The sequence below is a fragment of the Lolium perenne genome, chromosome 6, assembly GCF_019359855.2.
Source record: "Lolium perenne isolate Kyuss_39 chromosome 6, Kyuss_2.0, whole genome shotgun sequence".
Classification (NCBI taxonomy): domain Eukaryota; kingdom Viridiplantae; phylum Streptophyta; class Magnoliopsida; order Poales; family Poaceae; genus Lolium; species Lolium perenne.
In genome coordinates this window covers 206,993,232-207,018,626 of record NC_067249.2, presented here as the reverse complement: position 1 = coordinate 207,018,626, position 25,395 = coordinate 206,993,232, and the positions used below count along the sequence as shown (strand labels likewise).

The 25,395-nt window shown below is 43.7% G+C and overlaps 1 protein-coding gene across 1 annotated transcript; it reads right to left on the bottom strand.

Moving 5' to 3' along the window:
- Positions 1-389: 389 nt before the first annotated feature.
- Positions 390-2,944, bottom strand: LOC127306274 (aluminum-activated malate transporter 9). Its single transcript, XM_051336891.2, has 6 exons — positions 2,492-2,944; positions 2,102-2,239; positions 1,736-2,005; positions 1,473-1,609; positions 1,244-1,390; positions 390-1,169 (listed from the first exon to the last, which is right to left on the bottom strand). The coding sequence occupies exons 1-6, from the start codon at positions 2,847-2,849 to the stop codon at positions 432-434; spliced, it is 1,788 nt and encodes a 595-aa protein (XP_051192851.1). The 5' UTR covers positions 2,850-2,944; the 3' UTR covers positions 390-431.
- Between the last annotated feature and the right edge of the window lie 22,451 nt (positions 2,945-25,395).

Here is a 25,395-nt window from a genome sequence, read left to right as displayed (position 1 = left end):
ACAGAGTGCGTTAGTACAATAACGAAAAACCAACCTAAAAGCCGGTACAACCACCCTCGCTGGCTTTTGTGGAACACGATCGTCTCAAGGGCACACACAACCATGTTGGCTACCCACATAAAGCCACACACACGCCAACAAAGCGAGGGCCGTCGTTGAGGTTGCCCATTGTCACCACTCTACAGCAACTCGAACTTCCCTGTTATCCTTTATAGAGTATATATACAGTACTATAATTCCTTTCACCATGTTTCACTTCAATGCATGAAAAGGCATCATACATTTTTTGATTCCCATCTCTGCATTTAGTATTTACATGGTAACTCATATGTCAGCATCTCCTACATTGTGAGCCAGCCATCTTGTCGTGGTACCCATCAACCGCAAGCAAAACCGGTTAATTAGTGTTTATTAATCTCTTGCCATCCGCATCATCTCTTCAGTCTAAAAAGCCTCCGTATCTTGTCTACAAAACCACCACCACTCTCCTCCCGGCCGGCGGCAGAGGGCTCCTCCACGGGATCCTTGAAGCCGGCCTTGTCGCTGAGCTCCTCGAACGCGTCGACGAGGTTCCGGAGCCGCGCCACAAACTCGATGAGGAGCGAGGCGAACGTGGCCAGCGACAGCGCGCTCGCGCTCTCGTACGTCCTCGCCTCCGCGTCCTCGAACGGCAGGCCCGGGTGCATCGGCGGCAGCCGGAAGGGCCAGGACGCCTGCGGCTTGAACAATGAGAAGTCCAACCCCATGGCCGCCCCCGACGCCGACGAGTCGAACCGGGCGAGGGACGTGTTCGAGTCTGACTTGTGCACCGCCGCGCCGGCGTTGGTGAGGACGGCGTGCCGGGCGAGGGACGTGCTCGAGTCCGACTTGTGCACCCCCGCGCCGCCGATGTTGATTACCACGGCGTGCTCTGGAGCCGGCGGAGGCTCGTTCTGCTTGCAGGCGGCGACCGCCTCCCCCCACCGCTCCGTGTTGACGAGCAGGAACGACCGCTGGTCGATCTTCTTCTGCAGCTCCTCGACGGCGTGGTGGACCTCGGCGAGGATGTTCGGGGAGCTCAGTCTCGTCATGGTCTTCACCCGCTGACCGAGCTCCCGCAGCACCTTGGCGGCCTCGTTGCCCACGTTGTGGAGCTCCACGCTGAAAACCTTCCTGTTCTCCGGTGGCGACTGAAGAAAAGGTTCAGTTAGGAAACTTAGCATTCACGAGTATATGTTACCGCCATGGAAACAAACGCGCGAACCTGAATCTCCGACAGGATGCACCCGTGCAACGCCATGACAGCGAAGGAGCAGTGCCTCAGTGCGCCGCCGACTTTGGTGTAGTTCTTCCAAGGATACTTCATCATCTTGTAAGGTCCGTGCGGCGGTTCCCATATAGCAAATCCTAGCTGCCATTACAACTTTGTTAGTATCATCATTCAAGGAAGAAAACTAATCCTAGAGAGAACTGAAGCTTGTGCAACAACAGACCAGGGTTTCCTCTTGTGCCTGCGCCTCGACGGCCGCCCTGTACCCACTGTACAGAGGATCATCGGAAGCCTGGTACGTGAGAATCTTGGAAGGAACCCTCTCGTACTCCATGCACGTCAGGTATCCATCCACGCATCCTGCAGCCAAAGTGGTTTTCACATTTCAGAAACAAACCAAATCCTATTCCACCCATCTATCCACTGCAATTCCTTCAAAGAATTCAGCAGGCTTGGAATGTTGGATGTTGGTCATGCTCAGCCTACCTTCTAAGGATTCTGCTACTCTGGCAAAGTTCTTGGCCACCAGGTGGTGCAGATCCTCCCCTGCCCAGATGGGGTATATGCCGATGTTCACCGCCAGGCTCACGGCGGCACCGATGACGATCAGCAGGAACCTGCTCACGGCCGTGCCGGTAAACTCCCCGGTGTTGTACCCGGACACTGTGACGTAGCAGAAAGTGAGCAGGAAGACGCGGAGCCCGTACTCGTATGCCTTCGTTTTAGGGTGCTGCTTTACCAGCGTTGTACCAAATCCTGGCAACCACAAGGTATAAAACTAATGTTCAAACGATGGAATTACAGAGTAGTGTTGCCTGATGATTTGGGATTTCCGCAAATTTTGCTACTCACCGACAACGAAGGTGCAGATGATCAGAAACACAGTGTCTAAACTGCCAATATGCCTTGCCGATTCAGCAACTGCTAGAGCAAGCCCTCCTGCGGTGAGAGTCCCCAGTCCCCTGTTAAGCCCTTTGCTCAAGGTTGCACCTGTGTCACAAAAACAAAACCCTTTTAACCTCTCAACACATACCTTGTGCAATAGGCATCAGGTATAACAACAAGTTTTTATGTGCTGAGAAAAATTACATTTATATTAAGTAAAATAAATCAAATTAAGCCAATGTTGTGCATTGGAGGACCGAAAAATCAAAATACACATTATATTTCTTCTGAATATTTCTGGCCTTTGGCCGATCGTGTTGAGAAAGAAAAAGAAAAAAAGAGAGAGACTGGACGTACCGATGCTGAACTCGAAGACGACGACGACGGTGAGGATGGCCCAGACGGCGTGGCTGACGATGTCGGTTGGCTCGCGGAGGAAGACGAGCAGCGTGATGAGCGCGAGCGCCGTGGCCACCTTGGCCGCGTAGACGGGCTTCCTGGGGTCCTTGCGCGCGAACGCCCACATGTCCCAGGCCACCGCGCGCACCGCCTCCACCGCCCGACGCAGGGGTCCCCCGTCGTCGGCGCCGGCGCCGGCGTCCGGGAGGACGCCCCAGTCAGCCGGCGGCAGCAGCAGCGGGTCCCCCAGCCCCCGCTGGTTCAGCGTCGACCGCAGCGTCCGCATCTCCGGCGGCAGAGGCGGCAGCGACGCCATGATCGACGCGAGGTCCGGGGCCCCCGGCGGTGGCGCGCGCTCGATCGATCGTGGTGCCGCGTACGTGCGGCGCCGGGAGTCCGGGGCTCCGTCTTGCTCGGAGCTATTTATCTACGCGCCGTTGGCGTTTTACCAGGCTTCCTTTCCCCTGACTCGTGCATGGCTCGGATTCCCTGGTTGGTTCGTCCCCGCCCCGCGTCTCTCTCCTGATCACGGCCGTGCATGCAAACCGTCTCGGACTCTCCCGCTCGATTCGGAGTATATGTTGGCGCGTTTTGGCAGCTGATCATAAAAGAGGGCGCAAAGTACTTTTATAGGTTTTGTATCCGGTCTCTATACTTGAACTACCTGAACACAAAATGTCAACTTGGAGTTGATTCTATACACAACACTGTAGTTTGTTTGGAAGAAACCCTAAAAAAAAATGAATGAGTGACTATTCACATTTTATTTATGCAGCTTACATTTCCTTGATGGATTTAGAGTGGAATGAATATTTTATCCATTAAATACTCCATTTGATATGTGAGTATGCGTGTAGGATGGTGGAGCCGTCTGGCGTCATTGTGGCATCGACGGCAGGTCTTGCAAGGTTAATGCGATGATCTCTCTTGAAGATGGAGTCGAGGAAGACGGCGGTAGCAACTTCTGTGGCGTGTGCGTTGGCGTGCGTGGAGAGTCTGCTTGACAATACACCAACGCTGCAGTCTCTCTCTCTCTCGCCTGAGTCTGGCATGCATGTTGTTCGTTTTGGTGGTGGGGTTGCTAAGTCTGGATTGTTGGCAGATGTGCCCAAAGTAGTCGTCGCTAGAGAGGTTTGTGATTTCCTCACCACCTTTGGCTACTACCTATCCCTGTTCCGCAGTTGATTGATTGTGTTTGTCCGTGCGCTATTGGAGTGTCGTGTTTGGAGTGTTCATTCGTATTTCCTTGTGGTCCCTTGTGTTGGCTAGAGTGGGTGTGTCCCGTAGTTCGGGTCTCTTTAGGCTTGGCTATGGTCTTGTTGTAGGTTTTCGCCCGATTTTCTCCAAAAAAAAATTGGGTACTCACTTCTTAATAAATGAATGACGCAAAAACTTTTGCCTCTCTTTCAAAAAATTCTAGTGTGCATATTTGGCTATCTAAGAAGTAACTATAAGATTCTGGACAAGACATTTGTTATATTTGCCTGTAGTTTAACCCAAATATAACACTAATAACTTAATGCAATAATTTGTACATATGTGTGGTTGTGAGCTGGATGAGCAAGTGGTTTTCCCAAGAAAAAAGTGATCGGTGTGAACAAAAGCTCCAACCGAAGGCGATGTGCGCATGTGCAATCCACCATCCCTCTCTCTCTCCATGTCCAACTCCTCTCATATGCCCTTAGTGGGCACTGCCCTGCCCTATTGTCCACTGTCCACCGCCATGGCATGCCCTACCGATCCTCCGTGGCCCCTCCACTTCCCTTCCCCTTCTCTATGGAAGCCACAAATCAAGCACTAATATGGCTCTTGAGATTCAAATCGGCGATCTAGAACTGTGTTGAGCATGGGAAGAGGATGGACCAGTGGGAACGGGCTCGAGGTAGCGTATACTTGCCTCCGACGAGCCAAATGCACATCTAGCGATGTCGAATCGACAAGACCGGGGCCACCATGGACTATGGTTTGAGGTAAGTTTTTCAAAAAATAATGATTCATGCAGGTATTCAGAATGCCACAAACATGTACAAGTTGTCAAGTTCTACTACGAACACACAAGCAAGATGTTGCATTGATTATGGGTGTCTAGTACTCTACAAAAGTTGCTTCAATGTTGCAAATGCTTTCGTGAGCTGCTGTAAATATTGGCCTCCGATGGTGCACACATGTTTCTTTGGCATTCCTCAAGGATTTGTTGTGACTGACAGATTTTGCTGCAAGCATTGAGGGGTTTGTTGTGTACCATCTTTTCCATACCAAAGTTCCAAAATGTTGTGATTGGTCTTGACACTTCTCCTAAAGTAAAGTTGCAACAATGTTGTAACTGCATTATTTTTGAAATTACCACATTTTTTTGGTTTTTTTTCAAGCGATCCGCATGGATCGATTTTCATTACCCATGGATAATGAAAACAGGAGTATCAAGCCACATGGGCTAGTTAGTACGAAACAACAAATGAAACTAAACAAAAAACGCGCCACCTACTGCTAGCGTTACAGCTTAGGAGTTTTTCGGCCAAAAGCCCACAACAAAGCTTAAAGTAATAACACAACCACAGACATGCAGGCTTTCGTTGCAATCATCCACAGCCAAATTTTAATCTTCATAGGAATCTTGCTTTTCTAGAGATGTCTGCAAGTTCTATCCAGACCACTGCCACACAAATATTTGCATACAGATTTAACAGTAAATTTACCTCCCTTTGTCCATTTCTAGAAGGGTTTATCGGGTTCATTGTTGAGAATAGTTTGGGCCACATTTTGAGACAGTCCATGAATTTGTAAAGCAACATCAGGTGTCATCCATCTCCCGAACAAAAAACTCCAATTCATCTCAGCTGCTTCTGCCACTTTGAATGATTGCTCAATGCATATATCATAGATATCTAGGAACCTGTCTTTCAATTGGCACTGGTCACACCAGGCATCTCCCCAGAAGCTTGTGTGTCTGCCATTACCCACCTGCATTCTTCTCCCATTCAAATAAATCTGTTTGACTTGCATCATATCTGTCCACAAGGGAGAGTCCCCGGGTCTTTTTTTTCTATAAAAGACACATCCATCTCTCAAATACTTCTATTTCATTGGATTATGCAGGGACCTGAACCATTCTCAAGTTTGCACCACCATTTTGCACATTAAGCTGATATTAAACTTATACAAATCTTTAATACCCCAGCCCCCTTTTTCTTGGGTTTGCAAATCTATTTCTACTTGAAAAAATGGTATTTTCTCTTATCAGCACTCCCAACCCAGAAAAAAGACCTGATGGGCTTGTCCACCTGCTCAATGTTTGTTTTATGTAGCAATCTCAAGGACATTCGGTATACAGCAACACTAGACAGTCATGCATCAATCTTTACCAATCTCCCACCAGTTGACATAGCACTTCCCATCCAGCCACTCATTTTTTCTTTGTTTTCTCACCAAGGAAACCCATTTCAGCCACAATTGGTCTTCTTGCACACACAGGGGTACCCAGATACTTTATGGGCCAGCTTCCTTGTTGACCATTAAATAAAGAAGCAAAATTATGTGCTTTTACCTCATCATCCAGCACCATCATGACTTCACTTTTCTCAAAATTTATTTTCAACACATACATGGTTTCAAAAATATACAATATAAATTTCTGCATACTGAAGCACAACTGCCTCTTTCTCTATCAAATTACTAGCCAGACCAGTGATAAGCCCATTCTGTTGAGCCAGAGAAACCATCTTGGACAAGCTATTTGCTACCATGTTGAATAAGAAGGGTGCAAAAGGGCCACCTTGTCTAACACCCTTGTAACTAGCAAAATATGGGCCAATTTTGTCATTCACTTTCACACTCAAAGTACCATTAGTCACCACTTTTTTGATCCATACAAGCCAGCTATCACTGAAATCTTTCTGGGAACAACAGTCAAACAGGAAATTCCAGTTGACTTTATCATATGCCTTTTCAAAATCAATCTTCAACACTACCCCCTGTTGTTTTTCCTAAATTTGCTTTCCTTCAGAACTTCTTGGAGCAACATGACTCCATCAGTAATGTATATCCCTTTGACAAAGGTAGTTTGACATGGAGACAAAAACTTACCCATAACTGGTTCTGTTCTAACAGTAAGGGTTTTGGTGAAAATTTTGAACAGAACTTTCAAAAGATAGATAGGTCTGAACTTTGTATTCTATCTGCATCATCCCCTTTGGGTATGAAGGTAATAACACCATAATTAATTCTTTCCAAGTCAATCTTGTGGTCATATAAATCATCAAACACTGCCATCAAGTCCTTTTTGATTATCTCCCAATATACTTGGTAAAATTCAATAGGGACATGCAGCTTTGTTTTTTCCATTTGATCTACAACATTCTTGACCTCTTCTTATGTCAATCTTCTGCTCAAATTCTCCCTATCAGTGTCACTTAGTTTTTCATCACTGTTCCATATATCACCATTTAATCTGACACCCTTGTCCTCTACAGGACCAAAGAGGGTTTTATAGAAATCAGTGGCATGTTTTAGTAACTCTTCATCTCCCTGGATCACAGAGTCACCATGTTTCAAGGAAAAAATAGTGCTCTTTCTCTTGCACCCATTTGCAATCCTATGAAAAATAGGCAGTATTATGTCCCCCTGGAGCAGCCAGTCATCTCTTGCTCTCTGGCGCCAGAAGCTTTCTTCATTGTCAAGAATATCCAATAATTCTTGTTGGATTTTCACCCTTTTTTGAATGCCCGTGGAGAAAACTCCTCCCTCATCTCCAAGTCAGCAAGTTCCTGAGATATTTCATTCTTTCTTTTCTTATCTCTCCCTCTCAAATTGCAGCCCCAATCTTTCAGACTGTTTTTGTCATTCTTCAATTTCTTTTGCATTCTGTCCAAACTGTTGTTGGCCCTGACACCTTGCTGCCAAGCCCTATCCACTTAGGCAAGGAAATCATCTTCTCTAATCCATCTTTTTTCAAACATGAACTCTTTGTTCTTTTTAATCCTAGTGACAAGGTATTAACTTGTCAATGCCTACGGGTTGTAGACTAGGGTTTAGTTGGAAGTAGAGGGCAAGTAGATCTCGAAGGTTTCAGCCGAAAAGTACTCGATGATTATGAAAATTAAGGTTTGAGAGACAATGATTCGATGATTTCTGCGTCCCTCGACTCCCCCTTATATAGGAGGCGGAGCCGAGGGATTCGTGTCGTACAAGTTACAGAGTCCGGGAAGGTTTCTAACTCATCCCGCAAGATTACAAATAACACTTCCTATTACAACTCTAGCTTTCCTTAATAATATCTTGGGCTTCCGAATCTTCTTATTCTTCGGGTAGTGGGCCTTCAGTAAACCCCGGGTACTATCTTCGGCAGGCCCATTTGGGATGTCTATGTCAGTAGCCCCCGAGATTTTGCTTGAATCGTAGAGTCAGGGAAAATCTCTACTGTTTATTTTTATTCGACAGCTTCAACTTTTCTATATTTCTTCATAAACTTCTATATTGTACAGGGATAATGGTAGTTGGGGCTAGTTCATCTGACGGATCAGGTACTAGTTAACTGCTCTAGTGGCAATCCGCAAAAACCTACTTCAAGATCACGTCCCTGGACATGATCTCGGGATACTGGTGTGAACTTCGACAGGTGCCGCTTAAGGTCTTACCATTCTGTCGAGTCCCAGTAAAATTTATCGGGTACCTAACGCGTCCGTTAGGATTTTTCTTCGTATCTGTTGATACGGATAAAAGTAGCAAACCGACGTCAGAGACGGCGCCACGCCACACAGAACGGATCTGGGGTCTTACCTTCGCAAATTTGCGGCATTCAGAAATTGATCGCAACTTTGGCGTTCTGAGAATATATTGTCGAGTGCTTATTCGGCTATTGGAATGGCACATTTTATTGAGTCAAAGATGACTTATATTGCTCTCCCGATGGGAGTATATGCAGAGTTATTTTTAACTCGGAATATACTTCTTTTGCTCTGCTATCTTTCTTTTTCTCTTTCTTTCTTTCTCTCTCTTTTTTTTATGATTTCATCGGGCACGCGAGCAGCGTTCCCGATGGGAGTAGCCCCCGAGGCTATGAACAAATATTTGTATTTGATCATAGGCTCACGCCATTTCTATTTTGTATTTCTGGATCTTTTCTTTTTTCCAAAGTAGCCCCCGAGCATTTGATCAAAAACTTGTATTTGATCAAAGGCTCAGCATTATTTTTACATGTCGCCTTTTATGAAGCTGATGAGGCGAATTTTTTCTTCTGCCAAGGTGACGTTATTGCTGACGATAGCCACGATTGCAAGTCCGAAAATCACGAGAAGTTTTCTCCCGCTGCCTTGTGGGCCCAATTTATCCACTATTTTGACACGTCGTGTAAGTGGGGGACACACGTTCTCCGCTTTTTCTGGCTCACGTACCGTAACTTCTCCGATGTTAAAATACTTTTTTACCCTTGTTTCCACGTGGCTATCATCTGCCGCACACTTTTCTCATCCAACGGTCCGCCGCTTCGCCGCACCTCTATATAAGTTCTTCCTCTTCCTCCTCGAGCACTTCCGCTCACGCCGCACCTCTGCTCTCCTCTGCAAAACCTCATCCTGCGCTCCTCAATCCCCTAAGCTCATCTTCTCAAAGCTGCATTCCTGCACCATTGTTGATGCCACCGCGTCGTTTGACCAGGCACAGCACGCCGGAATCATCAATGGCCGCCGTGGATCTGGGAACCGCGGAGTGGGAAAGGTCCAAGATTTCCACCCAGGACATTGATACGTCTCCGACGTATCGATAATTTCTTATGTTCCATGCCACATTATTGATGTTATCTACCTGTTTTATGCACACTTTATGTCATATTTGTGCATTTTCTGGAACTAACCTATTAACAAGATGCCGAAGTGCCAGTTGTTGTTTTCTGCTGTTTTTGGTTTCAGAAATCCTAGTAACGAAATATTCTCGGAATTGGACGAAATCAACGCCCAGGGTCCTATTTTGCCACGAAGCTTCCAGAAGTCCGAAGAGGAGACGAAGTGGGGCCACGAGGGGGCCACACCCTAGGGCGGCGCGGCCCCCCCTTGGCCGCGCGGCCCTGTGGTGTGGGGCCCTCGTGCCGCCTCTTGACCTGCCCTTCCGCCTACTTAAAGCCTCCGTTGCGAAACCCCCAGTACCGAGAGCCACGATACGGAAAACCTTCCAGAGACGCCGCCGCCGCCGATCCCATCTCGGGGGATCCAGGAGATCGCCTCCGGCACCCTGCCGGAGAGGGGAATCATCTCCCGGAGGACTCTACGCCGCCATGGTCGCCTCCGGAGTGATGTGTGAGTAGTCTACCCCTGGACTATGGGTCCATAGCAGTAGCTAGATGGTTGTCTTCTCCCCATTGTGCTTCATTGTCGGATCTTGTGAGCTGCCTAACATGATCAAGATCATCTATCTGTAATTCTATATGTTGCGTTTGTTGGGATCCGATGAATAGAGAATACTTGTTATGTTGATTATCAAAGTTATGTCTATGTGTTGTTTATGATCTTGCATGCTCTCCGTTACTAGTAGATGCTCTGGCCAAGTAGATGCTTGTAACTCCAAGAGGGAGTATTTATGCTCGATAGTGGGTTCATGCCTCCATTGATATCTGGGACAGTGACAGAAAGTTCTAAGGTTGTGGATATGCTGTTGCCACTAGGGATAAAACATTAGTGCTATGTTCAAGGATGTAGTTACTAGTTACATTACGCGCAATACTTAATGCAATTGTCTGTTGTTAGCAACTTAATACTGGAGGGGGTTCGGATGATAACCTGAAGGTGGACTTTTTAGGCATAGATGCATGCTGGATGGCGGTCTATGTACTTTGTCGTAATGCCCAATTAAATCTCACTATACTCATCATAATATGTATGTGCATGGTCATGCCCTCTTTATTTATCAATTGCCCAACTGTAATTTGTTCACCCAACATGCTGTTTATCTTATGGGAGAGACACCTCTAGTGAACTGTGGACCCCGGTCCAATTCTCTAGACTGAAATACAATCTACTGCAATACTTGTTCTACTGTTTTACTGTTTTCTGCAAACAATCATCTTCCACACAATACGGTTAATCCTTTGTTACAGCAAGCCGGTGAGATTGACAACCTCACTGTTTCGTTGGGGCAAAGTACTTTGGTTGTGTTGTGCAGGTTCCACGTTGGCGCCGGAATCTCTGATGTTGCGCCGCACTACATCCTGCCGCCATCAACCTTCAACGTGCTTCTTGACTCCTACTGGTTCGATTAAACCTTGGTTTCTTACTGAGGGAAACTTGCCGCTGTGCGCATCACACCTTCCTCTTGGGGTTCCCAACGGACGTGTCAACCACACGCATCAAGCAAATTTCTGGCGCCGTTGCCGGGGAGATCAAGACACGCTGCAAGGGGAGTCTCCACATCCCAATCTCTTTACTTTGTTTTTGTCTTGCTTAGTTTTATTTACTACTTTGTTTGCTGCACTAAATCAAAATACAAAAAAATTAGTTGCTAGTTTTACTTTATTTGCTATCTTGTTTGCTATATCAAAAACACAAAAAAAATTAGTTACTTGCATTTACTTTATCTAGTTTGCTTTATTTACTGTTGCTAAAATGGCCAACCCTGAAAATACTAAGTTGTGTGACTTCACAACCACAAATAATAATGATTTCTTATGCACACCTATTGCTCCACCTGCTACTACAGCAGAATTCTTTGAAATTAAACCTGCTTTACTGAATCTTGTTATGCGAGAGCAATTTTTTGGTGTTAGTTCTGATGATGCTGCTGCCCATCTCAATAATTTTGTTGAATTGTGTGAAATGCAAAAATATAAAGATGTAGATGGTGACATTATAAAATTAAAATTGTTCCCTTTCTCATTAAGAGGAAGAGCTAAAGATTGGTTGCTATCTCTGCCTAAGAATAGTATTGATTCATGGACTAAATGCAAGGATGCTTTTATTGGTAGATATTATCCCCCTGCTAAAATTATATCTTTGAGGAGTAGCATAATGAATTTTAAACAATTAGATACTGAACATGTTGCTCAAGCTTGGGAAAGAATGAAATCTCTGGTTAAAAATTGCCCAACCCATGGACTGACTACTTGGATGATCATCCAAACCTTCTATGCAGGGACTAAATTTTTCTTCGTGGAATTTATTGGATTCAGCTGCTGGAGGTACCTTTATGTCCATCACTCTTGGTGAAGCAACAAAGCTTCTTGATAATATGATGATCAACTACTCTGAATGGCACACGGAAAGAGCTCCACAAGGTAAGAAGGTAAATTTCGAAGAAACCTCTTCCTTGAGTGATAAGATTGATGCTATTATGTCTATGCTTGTGAATGATAGGACTAATATTGATCCTAATAATGTTCCGTTAGCTTCATTGGTTGCACATGAAGAACATGTTGATGTAAACTTCATTAAAAATAATAACTTCAACAACAATGCTTACCGGAACAATTCTAGTAACAACTATAGGCCATATCCTTATAATAATGGCAACGGCTATGGTAATTCTTATGGGAATTCTTACAACAATAATAGGAGTTCACCCCCTGGACTTGAAGCCATGCTTAAAGAATTTATTAGTACACAAACTGCTTTTAACAAATCTGTTGAAGAAAAGCTTGGGAAAATTGATATACTTGCTTCTAAAGTCGATAGTCTTGCTGCTGATGTTGATCTTTTGAAATCGAAAGTTTTGCCTAATGAAAATCATCATAACAAAATTACTACTACAGCAAATGCCATCCAAGTTAGAATTAATGAGAATATAAGATTAATGGCTGAACTGCGTGCTAGGTGGGATAGAGAAGAAAATGAAAAACTAGCTAAAGAGAAGAATGTAGCTAAAGTTTGGACTATTACCAGCACTAGTAATGCTAATGCTACACATGTTGCTGCACCTCCTACTATTAATAATAAAAGAATTGGTGTTAGCAATATTTCCACTTCTAATGCAAAGCGCGAAATCGCTAGAAGCTGCTAAAACTGCTGAAACTGCCTGTGATAAAACTGCTGAAATTTTTTCCAACATTGGGGATGATGATCCCATTGCTTTAGATTATAATGGTTTGAATTTTGATGATTGCCACATCTCTGAAGTTATAAAGTTCTTGCAAAAACTTGCTAAAAGTCCTAATGCTAGTGCTATAAATTTGGCTTTCACACAACATATTACAAATGCTCTCATAAAAGTTAGAGAAGAGAAACTAGAGCGTGAAGCCTCTATTCCTAGAAAGCTAGAGGATGGTTGGGAGCCCATCATTAAGATGAAGGTTAAAGATTTTGATTGTAATGCCTTATGTGATCTTGGTGCAAGTATTTCTGTTATGCCTAAGAAAATTTATAATATGCTTGACTTGCCACCGCTGAAAAATTGTTATTTGGATGTTAATCTTGCTGATCATTCTACAAAGAAACCTTTGGGGAAAGTTGATAATGTTCGCATTACCATTAACAATAACCTTGTCCCCGTTGATTTTGTTGTCTTGGATATTGAATGCAATGCATCTTATCCCATTATATTGGGAAGACCTTTTCTTCGAACTGTTGGTGCTATCATTGATATGAAGGAAGGTAATATAAAATATCAATTTCCTCTCAAGAAAGGTATGGAACACTTCCCTAGAAAGAGAATGAAGTTACCTTTTGATTCTATTATGTGAACAAATTATGATGTTGACACTTCGTCTCTTGATAATACTTGATACACACTTTCTGCGCCTAGCTGAAAGGCGTTAAAGAAAAGCGCTTATGGGAGACAACCCATGTTTTTACCTACAGCACTTTGTTTTTATTTTGTGTCTTGGAAGTTGTTTACTACTGTAGCAACCTCTCCTCATCTTAGTTTAGTGTTTTGTTGTGCCAAGTAAAGTCGTTGATAGAAAAGTTCATACTAGATTTGGATTACTGCACAGAAACAGATTTCTTTGCTGTCACGAATCTGGGCTGTTTTCCCTGTAGGTAACTCAGAAAATTATGCCAATTTACGTGAGTGATCCTCAGATATGTACGCAACTTTCATTCAATTTGAGCATTTTCATTTGAGCAAGTCTGGTGCCTCGATAAAATTCGTCAATACGAACTGTTCTGTTTTGACAGATTCTGCCTTTTATTTCGCATTGCCTCTTTTGTTATGTTGGATGAATTTCTTTGATCCATTAATGTCCAGTAGCTTTATGCAATGTACAGAAGTGTTAAGAATGATTGTGTCACCTCTGAACATGTTAATTTTTATTGTCGCTAACCCTCTAATGAGTTGTTCTAAGTTTGGTGTGGAGGAAGTTTTCAAGGATCAAGAGAGGAGTATGATGCAACATGATCAAGGAGAGTGAAAGCTCTAAGCTTGGGGATGCCCCGGTGGTTCACCCCTGCATATATTAAGAAGACTCAAGCGTCTAAGCTTGGGGATGCTCAAGGCATCCCCTTCTTCATCGACAACACTATCAGGTTCCTCCCCTGAAACTATATTTTTATTCCATCACATCTTATGTGCTTTTCTTGGAGCGTCGGTTTGTTTTTGTTTTTTGTTTTGTTTGAATAAAATGGATCCTAGCATTCACTTTATGGGAGAGAGACACGCTCCGCTGTAGCATATGGACAAGTATGTCCTTAGTTTCTACTCATAGTATTCATGGCGAAGTTTCTTCTTCGTTAATTTGTTATATGGTTGGAATTGGAAAATGATACATGTAGTAATTGCTATAAATGTCTTGGGTAATGTGATACTTGGCAATTGTTGTGCTCATGTCTAAGCTCTTGCATCATATGCTTTGCACCCATTAATGAAGAAATACATAGAGCATGCTAAAATTTGGTTTGCATATTTGGTTTCTCTAAGGTCTAGATAATTTCTAGTATTGAGTTTGAACAACAAGGAAGACGGTGTAGAGTCTTATAATGTTTACAATATGTCTTTTATGTGAGTTTTGCTGCACCGGTTCATCCTTGTGTTTGTTTCAAATAAGCCTTGCTAGCCTAAACCTTGTATCGAGAGGGAATACTTCTCATGCATCCAAAATACTTGAGCCAACCACTATGCCATTTGTGTCCACCATACCTACCTAACTACATGGTATTTTCCGCCATTCCAAAGTAAATTGCTTGAGTGCTACCTTTAAAATTCCATCATTCACCTTTGCAATATATAGCTCATGGGACAAATAACTTAAAAACTATTGTGGTATTGAATATGTAATTATGCACTTTATCTCTTATTAAGTTGCTTGTTGTGCGATAACCATGTTTACTGGGGACGCCATCAACTACTCTTTGTTGAATTTCATGTGAGTTGCTATGCATGTTCGTCTTGTCTGAAGTAAGAGCGATCTACCACCTTATGGTTAAGCATGCATATTGTTAGAGAAGAACATTGGGCCGCTAACTAAAGCCATGATCCATGGTGGAAGTTTCAGTTTTGGACAAATATCCTCAATCTCATATGAGAAGAATTATTAATTGTTGTTACATGCTTATGCATAAAAGAGGAGTCCATTATCTGTTGTCTATGTTGTCCCGGTATGGATGTCTAAGTTGAGAATAATCAATAGCAAGAAATCCAATGCGAGCTTTCTCCTTAGACCTTTGTACAGGCGGCATAGAGGTACCCCTTTGTGACACTTGGTTAAAACATGTGCATTGCGATGATCCGGTAGTCCAAGCTAATTAGGACAAGGTGCGGGCACTATTAGTATACTATGCATGAGGCTTGCAACTTGTAAGATATAATTTACATGATACATATGCTTTATTACTACCGTTGACAAAATTGTTTCATGTTTTCAAAATCAAAGCTCTAGCACAAATATAGCAATCGATGCTTTTCCTCTATGGAGGACAATTCTTTTACTTTCAATGTTGAGTCAGTTCACCTATTTCTCTCCACCTCAAGAAGCAAACACTTGTGTGAACTGTGCATTGATTCCAACATATTTGCTTATTGCACTTATTATATTACTCTATGTTGACAATATCCATGAGATATACATGTTATGAGTTGAAAGCAACCGCTGAAACTTAATCTTCCTTTGTGTTGCTTCAATGCTTTTACTTTGAATTATTGCTTTATGAGTTAACTCTTATGCAAGACTTATTGATGCTTGTCTTGAAGTGCTATTCATGAAAAGTCTTTGCTTTATGATTCACTTGTTTACTCATGTCATATACATTGTTTTGATCGCTGCATTCACTACATATGCTTTACAAATAGTATGATCAAGGTTATGATGGCATGTCACTCCAGAAATTATCTGTGTTATCGTTTTACCTGCTCGGGACGAGCGAGAACTAAGCAGGGGATGCTGATACGTCACCGACGTAACGATAATTTCGAATGTTCCAGGCCACATTAAAGATGTTATCTACCTGTTTTCTGCACACTTTCTGTCATATTCGTGCATTTTCTCGGAACTAACCTATTAACAAGATGCCGAAGTGCCGATTCTTTGTTTCTGCTGTTTTTGGTTTCAGAAATCCTAGTAACGAAATATTCTCGGAATTGGACGAAATCAACGCCCAGGGTCCTATTTTGCCACGAAGCTTCCAGAACCCCGAAGAGGAGATGAAGTGGGGCCACGAGGGGGCCACACCCTAGGGCGGCGCGGCCCCCCCCTTGGCCGCGCGGCCCTGTGGTGTGGGGCCCTCGTGCCGCCTCTTGACCTGCCCTTTCGCCTACTTAAAGCCTCCGTTGCGAAACCCCCAGTACCGAGAGCCACGATACGGAAAACCTTCCAGAGACGCCGCCGCCGCCGATCCCATCTCGGGGATCCAGGAGATCGCCTCCGGCACTCGCCGGAGAGGGGAATCATCTCCCGGAGGACTCTACGCCGCCATGGTCACCTCCGGAGTGATGTGTGAGTAGTCTACCCCTGGACTATGGGTCCATAGCAGTAGCTAGATGGTTGTCTTCTCCCCATTGTGCTTCATTGTCGGATCTTGTGAGCTGCCTAACATGATCAAGATCATCTATCTGTAATTCTATATGTTGCGTTTGTTGGGATCCGATGAATAGAGAATACTTGTTATGTTGATTATCAAAGTTATGTCTATGTGTTGTTTATGATCTTGCATGCTCTCCGTTACTAGTAGATGCTCTGGCCAAGTAGATGCTTGTAACTCCAAGAGGGAGTATTTATGCTCGATAGTGGGTTCATGCCTCCATTGATATCTCGGGGATGTGTGACAGAAAGTTCTAAGGTTGTGGATGTGCTGTTGCCACTAGGGATAAAACATTAGTGCTATGTTCAAGGATGTAGTTACTAGTTACATTACGCGCAATACTTAATGCAATTGTCTGTTGTTAGCAACTTAATACTGGAGGGGGTTCGGATGATAACCTGAAGGTGGACTTTTTAGGCATAGATGCATGTTGGATGGCGGTCTATGTACTTTGTCGTAATGCCCAATTAAATCTCACTATACTCATCATAATATGTATGTGCATGGTCATGCCCTCTTTATTTGTCAATTGCCCAACTGTAATTTGTTCACCCAACATGCTGTTTATCTTATGGGAGAGACACCTCTAGTGAACTGTGGACCCCGGTCCAATTCTCTATACTGAAATACAATCTACTGCAATACTTGTTCTACTGTTTTTACGCAAACAATCATCTTCCACACAATACGGTTAATCCTTTGTTACAGCAAGCCGGTGAGATTGACAACCTCACTGTTTCGTTGGGGCAAAGTATTTTGGTTGTGTTGTGCAGGTTCCACGTTGGCGCCGGAATCTCTGGTGTTGCGCCGCACTACATCCCGCCGCCATCAACCTTCAACGTGCTTCTTGACTCCTACTGGTTCAATTAAACCTTGGTTTCTTACTGAGGGAAACTTGCCGCTGTGCGCATCACACCTTCCTCTTGGGGTTCCCAACGGACGTGTCAACCACACGCATCAGACATCAATCTGCTGAAGAAGCTGGGGATCAGCAAGAAGCCCAACGCGCTGAGCTTCCCTAGCGAGGAAAGCTACCCAACCCCTCCAATGGGGTATCGGGTAAGTTTTGTCGACCACCTCATCCGCGGTCTTTCCGCCCCCATTCATCCTTTTCTCCGCGGACTCCTCTTTATTTACGGTCTGCAACTTCACCACCTCACGCCCAATTCCATCCTTCATATCTCCATTTTCATCACCCTCTGCGAGGCCTTCCTTGGCGTCCAGCCTAACTGGGCGCTATGGAAGCGCATTTTCTTTTGTCGCCGTAATGGCTCTCCCAACATCGCCTATAATATACGCGGCGTTGTTATTTCCGTTTGCCCCACCGTCGATTACTTCGACGTCAAACTTCCTGACTCAGTCCAGGGATGGCGCAAGAAGTGGTTGTACATTCAGGAAGAAAACCATGGATGTGCTGAAGACAACATCCCTCCCTTCGATGGTGCCGAGAAAATCCTTCGCCGCCGCTCCTGGGACACAGAGGCTACCGAAGAAGAAAAAATAGCGACAGAAGCCCTGATGACTCGCATCCACGAGTTGCAAAATACTCGCGGCAAAGAATTGTCAGGTATCCAAATCACGGCATATTTTCTTAGGACTAGAGTGCAGCCACTTCAGGCTCGCAAATACCCTCTCTGGAAATATGCTGGCGACAAGGACGCAGATCGGTTGTCAGCGGATTTAGAGGTCAAGGACTTAGAAAAGCTTGTCCGAAAAATCTCGTCTCTCAGCAAAAAAGATCATGTCCCTTCTTCTTGCCGTGTAAAGCCATTCAGCGCCGCCAATCCACTTCCCAAGGTAACCTTTGTCGATTGATTTGTTATTGCTTTACTATCTTTTTTGTAACTCCTTTTCTGATATCTTCCCCTATATTTTTTTTTACAGAACCATCCAAATCTTGTCTCGCTTCCTCCTCTTCCTGAAGGTGGAGAAGTCGAGGAAAGGGCCGTTGTCACTGATGACAACCAAGAGGCCCCCTCTTTTGTGAATGAACCCGTGGATTCTCTAAAATCTGCGGGATCTTCTGAAAAGGATGCTGCCTTCGAAGGCACTGCGTCGGCACAATCTCCTCCTCCTGTTGTTTCTCCAAGGAACAAGAGGAAGAGGAATGATGCCGAAGATTCCGGCACCTCCAAAGCCGAAGAAGTTGGTCCTTCACGTCAGAAGGCAACTTATGATCCATATCTTGAATCCCTCATCAGCTCGTAAGTCACTTTTATTTCCCCTTATTTTTGTACTCGATTTTTTTTTTTGTCTATCTTGCTTTTTATGCTCTCGACTTTTAATCGTAGTGATGATGAGGAAGAAGTACCAACTCTTGATGTGGCTGCTCGAACGAGCACGTCACATACTTTAATTGTTTCGGAGACGCCAGTTGAAGGAGAAGAATCCTCGCCTCCTCAACAAAACGTTGGCGCCACCACTCCTCCTTCAAGCCCTCTTGTCCCTTCACCAAAAAGGACAAGGGTTGAAACAATCCCGGAGCCTACCCTCCAATTGGGTAGCTCCTCCAATTCTCTCTTGGATGATGTAAGTTCTTGGTTTTCTTGTCATTATCTATATTTCCTCTGTTTGCTTTTTCATGCCTTCATATTTTTCCCATACCGACGTTTTCTTTCTTTGTTCTTCTTTGGCAGCCTATGATCAAAGAGCTTGTTCGCATCGGTGCCCAATTCATTGGGTACCGTGAGTATGCCAGCAAGACTGAAGGTAATAACTTTTTTGCTGACCCTTGTTTATAGCTCCTTGCTCCTATTTTGTCGCAATTTTAACGATTCTTTACTATTTTGGCAGAGAAACTTGCAGAAGCCAACAAGCTTGTCGACACTCTTGCTCAGAAACTGGAGCAAAGTGAAACGGCTCGCAAGAAAGCTGAACTTGACGCTGGCCAAGCTAAAGCAGAGGCTGAGAAGGCCAAGGCAAAAGCTGCTGGTGTCGACGATCTGCAAAAGAGGCTTGATGATGCCGAAACTGCTTTAAACGAGCACAAGGCCGCATAGGCTACTCGTGAACAGGCGATCATTAAGCGCTTGAACACGCAGAATCGACGCTTCCTTGGTAACTTTGTCAATCCCCTCTATCTTTCTTAGGCTTGCTTTTCCTTGCTTGTTGTCGACCAACATATATTTTCTGCGGCAGGTAAAACAAACCAAGAATTTGATCTAGAAAATCCCGCCAATGATCCTCTCCTTGACGCACTCTCTTATCTGGAGTTTCATGGAACCGACGTTCGCGAGGGCATGGCGCATGCTGACGCAGGATTATCAAGGCTGTTCCCCTACTTCTTCCCGAAGAAAGAGGAGCCCAAGACTTTCCTTGCTCTTGCCAAGGACTTCAATCCACCGGATGATCTTGGACTGAAGATGCGCCAGGAGAATATGAAGATTGCTGTCGAGAGCACTGTTGCCTTGGTCGCTGACAGCCAACAAACTGTTGACTGGATGAAAGTTGGCGACACCGAGCAGATAGAGCAAACAAAATGGCGGTCATTGATCAAAGCAGCGAAGCCCAACACGAAGAAAATCCTAGCCTATCTTGGGATCAAGCCATCTGCAACTCCTAGCTCATCAAGGCCGGAGGTCTAGTTGAATGCCTCTTCTTTTGCTTTCTCTGTTTCTTTTGTTATTGTCACCATATTAGCTTTGGCGACAATTATCTTGGTAGTCCTTTTGGAGAACCTTCTTCTGTAATATCCATGTAAATTTCCTGAAGATCAATGAAATTCTATCTTGCACTATCATTGATCCTGAGACTTTCTTTTCCAGTTAATATTCGATAATTACTCCGCCGACCCTTGTTCTGCCGATACTTCGCCTGCTTCTTCCTTCTCGAAGAAAACGCTAGTTGATAATAACCTCATCGAAGGTTCTGCAAGCAGACATTTGTCGCAAGATTTGCAAGATCTTCGACAACAACTTCAATCCATGAAAAAGCAAACTCTGGCAATGATGGAACAATCTCGAAAAGCATCTGAAAGAGAGAAAATTGCTCTCCAACAAGCCAAAGAGGCCATAGCTGCCAAGGATGCTGCTGTGTCGGAAGCTGAAAAGGCCACTGCTCGAGAAAATAGCATGCTCGAGCTAATGTCTGAAGCTAGCACGATATGCTAGGTATGTTTTTCCAACCTCATACTGCTTCTTTCTTGTTTTACTGTGCCTCCCCTTAAATTTCTTGCCTTGTCACTTAATAGGCTCTGTTCTTGACGCTGCCGCTGAAGATGAAAGAGTGAATGTCAGAACAAATCTCCTCGTCAATCTTTCTCTTAACCATGGCTGTCTGTTTTGGGCCACCCCTGAACGGACCCAGCAAATTGTTAGGTTCCAAGATCGCGCTTGCCAGGTGCGCGAATTTCTCAATTTTTGCACAAGAACCTTGACCCTGGTTTACAAGACTTTATTTCCTCGAGATGAAACTCCAAAAACTCTTCCTGGACTACTGGAGAAATTTAGAGATGCCCCTCGCATTCATAATTTTGTGCGAGCTCAATTGACTGCTGGAGCAAGGTTCGCCATGATTATGATAAACATTTGCCATCCCAAGTTGGACCTGACGAAGATTGTTGCTGATTGCTTGGCCAAAAAATCGCGGCGAAAAAATAATATTGACACAATCAATGACATGGTGACTCCTGTGGCCGAGTCGATGATGGACGAACTTCTTCGGATGGATTCAGAATTCTTCGTCAAGGGGATCTATGCTGAACACAAAACAACCAGAGGTTTATCCATAGATAGTATCTTAGGCCTTGATTGAGCTGTACTATATTGCGAGAAATTATGTCTGTATTGTTTTGATCTCTTTTTGTTCCGAAGAAATTTGTTTATATTATAAAGTGACCTATATTGTTGGAGCCCCCGAGCCTCTGGCTGGAGTTTATATTGTTTTGCTATCTCGAAAATTTTTCCTCTTGTCATAAGAAGATATATTTATTTTTCCATCGATGGGTTACAAGCCCCCGAGTGTCTTGGTGTCGAAATTCTATATTTTTCTTGCGAGGTTTTCAGACCAAAGCAATAATATTTTGACGAGTATACTATATTTATAATTTGTTAGCTTCCGATGTTATATTTGGCGAGGTATTATTGTACCAAGGCGAAATATTTCGGTAAGTCTAGTTTATCTATATTGTATGTATTTTGTAACTTGAAGGCGTTGAGCCCCCGAGCGTGTCGAGGAATAAGAAGTATATCTCCACTATCTTTATTATATTGCAGCACCGCGAGCCCGCCTCATTAAAAACCTTTCCGGCCCCACTCGGTGCCCCGAAAAGGAAAAGAGTGCGTCTGAAAACTCGCGGGCGTTTCAGTACATTGTATTTTTACAAAGGAGGACTATATTTCGACTATAGGCGTAGAACCGCCTGAGCTGCGCCACGTTCCAGGGGTTTTTCTCGGGAGCCCTGATACGTCTCCGACGTATCGATAATTTCTTATGTTCCATGCCACATTATTGATGATATCTACATGTTATATGCACATTTTATGTCATATTTATGCGTTTTCTGGAACTAACCTATTGACGAGATGCCGAAGGGCCGATTCTGTTTTCTGCTGTTTTTGGTTTCAGAAATCCTAGTAAAGAAATATTCTCGGAATCGGACGAAATCAACGCCCAGGTTCCTATTTTGCCCGGAAGCATCCAGAACACACGAGAAGGACCAGAGGGGGGGCACTGGGCCCCCAGACCATAGGCCGGCGCGGCCCAGGCCCTGGCCGCGCCGCCCTATAGTGTCGTCGCCCCTTCGACCTTCTGACGCCGCCTCTTCGCCTATTTAAGCCCCCTCGACCTAAAACCTCGAGACGAAAAAGCCACGGTACGAGAAACTTTCCAGAGCCGCCGCCATCGCGAAGCCAAGATCTGGGGGACAGGAGTCTCTGTTCCGGCACGCCGCCGGGACGGGGAAGTGCCCCCGGAAGGCTTCTCCATCGACACCGCTACCATCTCCACCGCCATCTTCATCACCGCTGCTGCTCCCATGAGGAGGGAGTAGTTCTCCATCGAGGCTCGGGGCTGTACCGGTAGCTATGTGGTTAATCTCTCTCCTATGTACTTCAATACAATGATCTCATGAGCTGCTTTACATGATTGAGATCCATATGATGAGCTTTGTATCGCTACTAGTTGTGTGCTACTCATGTGATGTTATTAAAGTACTCTATTCCTCCTGCATGGTGTAAAGGTGACTAGTGTGTGCACCATGTGGTTCTTGTCGTAGGCTATGATCATGATCTCTTGTAGATTGTGGAGTTAATTATCATTATGATAGTATTGATGTGATCTATTCCTCCTTCATAGTGTAATGTGGACAGTGTGTGCACTATGTTAGTTCTTGGTTTATTTTGCAATGATCTATTATGCTCTAAGGTTATTTAAATATGAACATTGAATTGTGGAGCTTGTTAACTCCGGCATTGAGGGTTCGTGTAATCCTACGCAATGTGTTCATCATCCAACAAAAGAGTGTATGTAGCACATATGAGAAAGAGTTATTTATTATGCGATCAATGTTGAGAGTTTCCACTAGTGAAAGTGCAATCCCTAGGCCTTGTTCCTAAATACTGCTATCGCTGCTTGTTTACTGTTTTACTGTGTTACTACTGCTGCGTTACTACTGCTGCGTTACTACAGCTTGTTTACTGTCCTGGGCAAAGCACTTTTCTGGTGCCGTTGCTACTGCTTATTCATACCACCTGTATTTCACTATCTCTTCGCCGAACTAGTGCACCTATTAGGTGTGTTGGGGACACAAGAGACTTCTTGCTTTGTGGTTGCAGGGTTGCATGAGAGGGATATCTTTGACCTCTTCCTCCCTGAGTTCGATAAACCTTGGGTGATCCACTTAAGGGAAAACTTGTTGCTGTTCTACAAACCTCTGCTCTTGGAGGCCCAACACTGTCTACAGGAAAAGGAGGGGGGGCGTAGACATCAAGCTATTTTCTGGCGCCGTTGCCGGGGAGGAAAGGTAAAAGGTACTCACACTCCGGATCCCGGCTACTAAGCTATTTTCCGCCGTTGTAAGTACTCGAAGCTATTTCCTTTAGATCCTGCAATTGCAACTTTTTGTTTCTTGTTTACACTAGTAAGGCATAATGGAAAACAACAAAAATATGAGAGATCTTTATGAACTTTATCTTGAATTAGGACATGATGTGTTTGAAGAGAGAATTAAAAAACCCATGGAACTTTATATGCATGCTAATGGGAATGTTATTAATATGAATGCTTTGAACACTATTGTTGCTAATGCTATGGAAAATTCTAAGCTTGGGGAAGCTGGTTTTGATGAGCATGATCTTTTTAGTCCGCCAAGCATTGAGGAGAAAATTTACTTTGATGATACTTTACCTCCTATTTATGATGATTATAATGATAGTAGTCTTTTGTTGCCACCTGTTATGGAGGATAAATTTGATTATGATTACAATATGCCTCCTATATTTGATAGCTACTTTGTTGAATTTGCTCCCACTACAACTAATAAAATTGATTATGCTTATGTGGAGAGTAATAATTTTATGCATGAGACTCATGATAAGAATGTTTCACTTGATAGTTATATTGTTGAGTTTGCTCATGATGCTACTGAAAGTTATTATGAGAGAGGAAAATATGGTTGTAGAAATTTTCATGTTACTAAAACACCTCTCTATGTGCTTAAATTTTTGAAGCTGCACTTGTTTTATCTTTCTATGCTTGTTGCATTATGCTTCTTGAACTTGTTTATTTACAAGATTCCTATGCATAGGAAGCATGTTAGGCTTAAATTTGTTTTGAATTTGCCTCTTGATGCTCTCTTTTGCTTCAAATACTATTTCTTATGAGTGCATCATTAAAATTGCTGAGCCCATCTTAATGGCTATAAAGAAAGAACTTCTTGGGAGATAACCCATGTGTTATTTTGCTACAGTACTTTGTTTTATATTTGTGTCTTGGAAGTTGTTTACTACTGTAGCAACCTCTCCTTATCTTAGTTTTGTGTTTTGTTGTGCCAAGTGAAGCCTCTAATCGAAGGTTGATACTAGATTTGGATTTCTGCGCAGAAACAGATTTCTATCTGTCACGAATCTGGCCTGTTTTCTCTGTAGGTAACTCATAAAAATATGCCAATTTACGTGCGTGTTCCTAAGATATGTACGCAACTTTCATTAGTTTTGAGTTTTCTGATCTGAGCAACGGAAGTATTTATTAAAAATTCGTCTTTACGGACTGTTCTGTTTTGACAGATTCTGCCTTTTATTTCGCATTGCTTCTTTCGCTGTGTTGGGTGGATTTCTTTGTTCCATTACCTTCCAGTAGCTTTGAGAAATGTCCAGAAGTGTTAAGAATGATTGTGTCACCTCTGAACATGTGAGTTTTTGATTATGTACTAACCCCTCTAATGAAGTTTATGAGAAGTTTGGTGTGAAGGAAGTTTTCAAGGGTCAAGAGAGGAGGATGATATACTATGATCAAGAAGAGTGAAAGCTCTAAGCTTGGGGATGCCCCGGTGGTTCACCCCTGCATATTTCAAGAAGACTCAAGCGTCTAAGCTTGGGGATGCCCAAGGCATCCCCTTCTTCATCGACAACATTATCAGGTTCCTCCCCTGAAACTATATTTTTATTCCATCACATCTTATGTGCTTTACTTGGAGCGTCTGTATGTTTCTTGTTTTTGTTGTGTTTGAATAAATTGGATTACATCATGCTTGTGTGGGAGAGAGACACGCTCCACTGTTGCATATGAACACATGTGTTCTTAGCTTTTAGTATTCATGGCGAAGTTTCTTCTTCGTTAAATTGTTATATGGTTGGAATTGGAAAATGATACATGTAGTAATTGCTATAATGTCTTGGGTAATGTGATACTTGGCAATTGTTGTGCTCATGTTTAAGCTCTTGCATCATATACTTTGTACCCATTAATGAAGAAATACATAGAGCTTGCTAAAATTTG